The sequence below is a fragment of the Xiphophorus couchianus genome, chromosome 5 (genome assembly GCF_001444195.1).
Source record: "Xiphophorus couchianus chromosome 5, X_couchianus-1.0, whole genome shotgun sequence".
NCBI classification, from domain to species: Eukaryota; Metazoa; Chordata; class Actinopteri; order Cyprinodontiformes; family Poeciliidae; genus Xiphophorus; species Xiphophorus couchianus.
The window spans coordinates 32,950,101-32,957,480 of NC_040232.1; the positions used below are offsets into that span (position 1 = coordinate 32,950,101).

A 7,380-nucleotide genomic window follows, 5' to 3' on the forward strand; every position below is an offset into this window, starting at 1 on the left:
ACATTTTACAAAAGTAAAAAAAGAAAAAGAGGAAAATTTCTGAATTTCTCAGCCCTGCAAGTCAAACTGAGTTTTACTGAACGGATCGGATTTGAATTGCTAACTGTGTTCCCGGTTCCCGTAAATCAATAAAACCACCAACTGTTTCCAGACATTTCATTTTAATAAGATTATCAATGTTAATTAGTTCAGCTGTTGGTGTGCGGCGTCACTCAGGTGCGGACTGTGTGGTCGAGTAAATTAAGATGTTTGTTTACGCGAGGAGACGAGGACGCCGTCGGTGTTTCCACGTCTGAGCCCTGCAAGCGGCCTCGATTTGAACAGAGATCAAAGAGCGTTGCATCAGCACTTGTTGCCACTGATGCAAGTGAAATGATTAAAACCAACGCCTTTAGCCTGAAATCAAGCACCCAGATTAATGTCCCGCAGTATCCAAAAATCACAGGTTTTTGTCTTGTAATTGCTGCGCTCGACTTTAGAATGTCTGCAAGTTCTGCACAGCGCTGTGCAAATTGAAAGCTTGAAAATTTGGTTAATTGAAACTGAAATCTTGAGGTTTGTGCTTCAGCTTTTTAGGTTGAATGTTAAGTATTCTTACGGTGCATAATCAAATAAAAAAACAAGGTCATTAGAGAGTAACATATATTTGAGATCTTAAAACATATTCACAGTGTCGCTGTAGTCAGCAGGCCTTTCCTGTTGAGAGTTTCCCTGAAAGTCAGTTTAGTTTGTCGGAGCGGTGGGTAACTGCTAAGTGCTGCTTGTTCTCCTCAGTCAGAGACCAACTCTACATACTGACTGAATTCAGTTTTTCATAAAGTACAGTACAGTCTGTTCTCTGTAGCTAGAAACATTTCTATACCTCCACATATTTAGACAGTGTTTTGTTACAGTCTGAATGCAGCCGCAGGAGTTGCTTGAAAACGTTGTGGATTCTTTTTTTTCTGATCTTTGTAGGATCAGTCTCTGTATAACCCGCACGCAGGGGCGCCGCCAAGAATCTGGGGCCCCATGACAAAAAATTTAATTAGGCCCCCCCACGCAGCTGCTGTTACAATGTTTTTGAGTCTGTCTGACCCATCAAAAGTGTCACAATTTTAAAGGCTTGCAACTGCCTTGCTTTCTTTAGTCCAATACTGATAAATAGCACAATATTTACTCTCTCCCACGAGCAACAGTCATTGGCAACGTAAAAAATATACATAACACAATCCAGACTTCTCAAAAAAATGCTATGTAATTGCATTTTATTTAAGCTGCAGTGTATAACTTTAATAAAAAATATGTTTTCTCCATATTTGTTAAAGATGTCACCATGTTGTGACAGTTTGTTATGAGACAGATAATATGTGAAAACAATCAATATCCTCCACCTCCTCCCTGAATTTCTATTACTGGCTAAAGTAATGCAACGTTCCAACCAGAACAACCAATCAGAACCAGGAGGAGGGTCTTAGTGCTGTCAATCAACCTCATTCATTCACTCCTAAACATGCTAATGGTGGAGAAACAGTTTATCATTACAGGAAAAATGTTTATCTGCTGTCATTGGTAGCTATGCTAACTAGAATGAGTAGCCACAACAGGCTGCGCTAGCTGCAGCATAGGGATGAGCAGCAACATGAGATTGTGATTGACAGCAATAAAACTCTCCTGTCTCTAATTAGTTGTTTCTAGAGAACACTAGAAGAAGGCAGATGAAATACATTTTCCACAGATTATTTCTATACCATACTGTCACAACATAATGGCAATTTTAACAAAAATGTTAAAAAAAAAAAATATTTTTTATAAAAGTTACAAACTGCAGCTTTAATTTGACTGGGGAGAGGACGGGTCAGGAGGGACTAGAGCTGCTGCTGACTGACTCACCTGTTAAGTGGTAAAAGGTACAGAAACAAGTTAAATATATGAATATGTTGGTAATTTCTTTCCTTCGTTCAATAAATGTTAGTGAAACGGAGGCAAACAGTCTGTAGCTAAACTAACTATGCTGAATGGTTGATAATCTCACACAGTCTACCCACCTCTCTGAGAAAAACTGGGTTGCAAATTGACACGTTTACCCCTTTCTCTCTCTATATTTTGAAAACCTAACTTTATTATTTTTCTAGGCAGCATAGTTATTGCCGCAGTCGTTCTTGTTTTCCACTGACTGCTGCTGAACACCGTCAAGCTCCAAGCAGGAACGAACCATTTCATGCAGATCCAGGGGGGTTCAGGGCAAATGTGTACTTTTTGGTCTGGGACAGGAAGGGGTAACATTTAATTTTTACTACTAAAAACAATTTTAGAAAACACCATGTAATTAATTTTGTAATTGACAGGGCCCCATTTTTTTTTTTTATTTCTATGAACAACAAAAAAAAAATTGTGGTGGGCCCCCTTGTGGTCAAGGGCCCTTGAAATTGTCATAACTTTCCCCCCTATACGGCGCCCCTGCCTGTACGAGACTTAAGCTGGTACAGAAAATGAATGGCTAGATGAAGAGCTTATTCACATGATATTGTCACATTCAGTTGATTATGTCAGAATATACCTTTTTTACACATCATTTTGTTACTATTGATACTGTGGCCTAGATCTAAAGCCAGTTTCATACCAATATAGTCAGAGTCTTTTGTCATAAACAAAGGACAGGAATGAGCTTGGTTTGGTGTTCTGTGGTCAGTCGTTGTGACGGCCACATGGAGTGCTAATGTAGCTTAGTCGCGACCAAAAACCACCCTGGAGAAATATTAATCAAAAAGAAAATTGACTGCCTCTGTTGTAGCCTGATACTCACAGGAGTTGGGAATCACCCACAAATACTTGAAATCCTAAAAAAGAAAAGGGGGTATAAGTGCCTATTCCAATTGTTCAAACACCAAATATACCTTCAGATGCAGTGGAAACAGTCTTGGCACTACCGCAGACGATGACGTCTACAGTCTTATCTCCTGGAAATTGAATGGCGCTCCTGGAAAGGTTGCTTTGCAAACAAAAACCAAAGTCAAGTAACACTGCAAATCTTCCAGCTTCCCAAGCTGCACTTTCTTTGGAATATGTTAGATTATCTCAACAGCAAAAATCCATAAATGGGGAGATTTTCCACAAATAATTTGGAAACGCGCATTAACCGCAAAGAGATGAGTCCGTGAACACTGAACCTAGAATAGGCAAGAGTCCACTGTTTTTTATTCTTGAATTGATCACAAAACGGCAACCAAAACCACGAGATTGAAATCATTTTGGTGAAATTGGGTTTGTAAGTTTAATATTATGTTGAGCACTTGAACAACATAAAAGTGCAATCTAAATTGATCAGAGGGACTTTCCCCAAAGCCTGCACATGCTGCATCTTCTGTTATTTTGAATTTCACTGTTCTACTTGAAATGTAATGGTACAGATTTTTACTTTAAGCCTCCATAATCATTTCCCCTTCCATGTGATTTATAATATACTTTTTCTGACATTTTGTTTTTCCTCTGCATAGTCATCTGCCTGGTTGGCCTCGGGTTGGTGGTGTTTTTCTTCAGCTTCCTGCTCTCCATCTTTAGGTCCAAGTACCACGGATACCCCTACAGGTAACTATAGGACCAAATTCCTTCATTCCAACTCTGTGCAAACAATACATTCAAATTTAAATGCAAAGCTGAATAATTTGAATCCCAAAACGAATGCACTGTTTCAATAAAATCAGCAGTTTTAGCTGCATTCAGTGTTTGCCGCATCGGTTCTGAAGTACATTTATCACGTTTTCACCGTTTATTCTTCTTCAGCCGACTCACTTAGCAGTCATCGGCCAATAGATGTTTTCCTAAGGCGGAAAATGTTGGAAATGTGTCGACAGTCATTTTTTGTGGCTTAGTGAGCCAGAACAGCAGCAATTTGGCCTCACCTTTAGCTAAAGGTCACGGCCACATAAAAAGAAAAGAAAGATTTAATGTGTGACAGAAAATACTCTACAGGTCTGCAGAGTCTGTCTTCATTTCATCGCCACTTGAGCAGGATATTACAGTGCTGCACCCACGGCTCCCAAATGCTGAAACTAACTTGTAGAGTTTAGTGAGTTTCAGGAGGCCAAGTGCACTCCAGCAGAGCTCAGTGATTATTTTTCCAGAGGCTTGAATCTTGTTTTTCAGTTGTTGTTTTTCATATATATTTGTCCTGCTACATTTTTTTGTGAATTTCTGCAGCCGTGTGATTCATACAGTCCCTCATATCCAATGAAAATCCGTAACTACTACCGACTGCCTTGGGAATAACTCAGATGTTAGTTTTACACTGTAGTGTTGGCAGCACAGGTGACTGGTGGAGATTTGTTTTTGCTTGTTTTACAAAGAGCTTGAGATGGAAGATAGAACTGCTTTCGTGTCGCTGGGCGATACAACAATAACGACAAATATCGCGGCAGACTCGTGATCAATGTAAATAGAAAATACGTCGGATAGAATGTCGGATCATTTCACCGAACTCCAATCCAGAAACGCACAGCATTCTGGGGGATGTAGTCTCAGGAAAAACATTAGACGCTCAGCCTCTCACGGCTAAGCTAAGAAATGTTGATGGCGTCAACTAACTCATTCACTCTTTGGTTGCCTAGCAGCACCCTGTTGAGCAACTTGCTCAGTAGCAGTTTCATGTTACCGCCCCTCCCCCCAACATATTTGGGCATACTTCACTTCCTTGGAGGTCCGCAAAGACTCAAAGCTTAGGTTTGCCGGACAAGCCTGAACAACAGCACATTTTTATAGGAAACTTCTCTGCAGGAAACAGCGCTCATATCAAACTGCTTTTTATGCGACGCCAAGCTGATAATGTTGAGTCAGCGCTGTAGTATGACTGCCGCGTCCTGGTGGAGAAGAAACGGGTCTAGACGGCCGGCTAGCTCATCGGGCTTGCTAGTAGAATCCCTTTGGATTGTGGGAAATTAAGGAATTTGTCACAGGAAATGTGAGCAGTCTGCGGACAGTGTGCCGTTCATATGAAGTACGTCTCGAGTATGTGGGGGGGAAAAAAACTAGTCAATAATTATAAATATCGATTGATATGAAATGCTTGCTTTGTGATGGGATTTTCAGCCATATTTACCAGCCTTAAAGACTTTTTGCCCGTCTGTTATAGACACCACGTCATCTGTTTACTCCCTTTTTACAGAATTAAAATTTTTTTAAAGTCCTGAAACTGCAGCAGAAATTAGAAGAACGTCAAACTCGACGACTTACTTAGTTTTCCAACTTTAACCGACTTAAAACTTCCCTCATTTATTTGTGAGATCAGAGGGGGATGTGAAGCATGCAAGCCTTTTTTTTGTTTTTTGTTTTTTGTTGCCGTTTTCCAGTCCTGAGATTAGATGCTGCACTTTAGCGCTGCTTATATTAAGCAGTGCCATTTCAAATGGATGTTATTTATGTTTGATTGCTACTTCCTTTGTATGATTGAAGCGCATGCTTTGAATCCTGAACGGCCCACGGCCTCGAAATATTCAGTGGCGAGTTTGTTACTTCTCATTTCCCTCAATAAATGCCAGAGTATTTTCAGACATTTGAGCAAATTTTCCTGATTACCTGCTTTCACAAACAGTTTTAGGAAAAAAATTATAATTTTGATGTTTTTGTGTGTTTTGTATGTCTGTCCTCTCTATAACAGTTAAATTTTTTTTTTCAGCTTTCTTATTAAGTAAAATGCTAACTGAGGAGGACGAGCAGGGCAGAGGATGATGAAGATGCAGTATGGATTGAAGAGGAGAGAAGAAAATATTTGGAAAACTAAACGCGCTTTGTGGGATTTTTCTTTTGTGTTGCTTCTGGTGTCCTGGAACCATGGTGTTAAAAAAATAATTTTATTTTTTTTGTAATGATGGAAATAAAGTTGTTGGCACGTCTGATCTTCACAACATTCTCATTGGATTAACTTGTTTTTTTTTCCACAAGATCAATCAGTCAATCAGCTAAGGCTGTTTTTACATTTTCAGGTTAGCAGCTAAAGCATATTTGTAACAACTGATCCATATTTAAAAGTTCCACCTTTGAGGTTTTTTAGGCAGGGAAGTTTCTCAATTAATGGAAATGTGTAAATAGATTAATTTTTTTTATTATTATTCTTACAATTTTTCCTGTATTGATGCATCGGAAAACTTAGGATGTTTGATCTTGGATGTATTAAAACCTTTTAATACTGCCTCTAACGTACGTGTCACTCCATCAGTGAACTACGTTACGATAAAAGCGCAACAAGAATAAAAAATTTGGCCTATATTTCATATGTGTTCTGTGATGAGCTTTACATTTTCTGAGAATTGTTTTACTCGTTTGAACCAGGACAACTGATTTGCTTTAATCTGTGTTCCTTCTGTAATGTTTTCTTTCAATAAGTTGTTTTTGGGGGGGGTTGACAAGGAATGATTACTTCTAAAACTCGTTTGGCTCAAAAGAATAAATAATTAACTTAAATTGAAGCACTTAAAGCTCATTTCTAAATTTAAAGTTTTTTTTTAGTCTTAATCAAAAATCCTCGTCTGTGTATTTCCCTCCCGGGTTCGTCGACACGAAATCAGACGTGCAGAAAATAGCTCTGCAGAGTCTGCCGAAGACCGAACCAAGTGTTAACATTTCTTTCCGAGGCGTAGGTCATTTACAGAATCCATGCATTTCTAATTCTCTTACTTGTGAACTGCCCTCTGAAACACTGAGTGGGCCGAGCCGCTGCAGTCGTTTACGTAAGCTGCTCTGTGTGGGCAGACGAAGGAATGGGTCTGTTGAACGAGTAGTTTGACAAATGGAATAAAAATATTCCCTTGCATTCTTTTCTATTTTTACTCTAAATCTGTGGAAGGGTGAACAATTGTTTGTGCGCATGCTGGTCTGAGATTATCTGCAGAAAAGGACAATCCTGGCCACAATGACTGGTTTCCAAAATCACATATATATATATATATATTATTTTTATTTTTGCAGGAACGATGGCACCGTTCCAGTAATACCTTCCCTTCCTCCTTTGTTTCCGCTGGAATTAGGTTTCTGATTTAGAGTATGAAAAAATACTGTGTGCTTTTTCACATTCGGTTACAGCCCAGGTCAAAAGTGTATGTCCACTTGCCACTGGCATGAAATTTTCTTTTTTTTTTTATTCATGAATTATTTAAACCGTTAAGAGTCATCCACCAATTTCTGGATAAATGTCACTCAACGAGCAGAAGAGAAAGGTGTGTTGCTTTGTGCAGCATCAACAAGCTTCTGAGATAATTTCCCTGGATATCTGGGCATTTTTATTATGGAAATTCATTTAAAATGTTTCATTTTAAATTAATTTAAAATGAATTCATTTAAATTCATTTAAATGAAACATTTACAATGTTTAATTTGAAATGTTCAGTGTTCTGTCAGAACAACAAAACG

General features: G+C 38.8%; 1 protein-coding gene across 1 annotated transcript in view; it reads left to right on the forward strand.

Moving 5' to 3' along the window:
- Positions 1-6,245, forward strand: part of tusc3 (tumor suppressor candidate 3) — a 68,458-nt gene extending 62,213 nt beyond the window's left edge. Inside the window, exons 9-10 of the mRNA XM_028018773.1 lie at positions 3,477-3,567; positions 5,651-6,245. Of these exons, the coding sequence (XP_027874574.1) occupies positions 3,477-3,567; positions 5,651-5,666 (107 nt within the window). The 3' untranslated portion in view covers positions 5,667-6,245. The remainder of the gene's footprint in view (positions 1-3,476; positions 3,568-5,650) is intronic.
- The last annotated feature ends 1,135 nt before the right edge of the window (positions 6,246-7,380 follow it).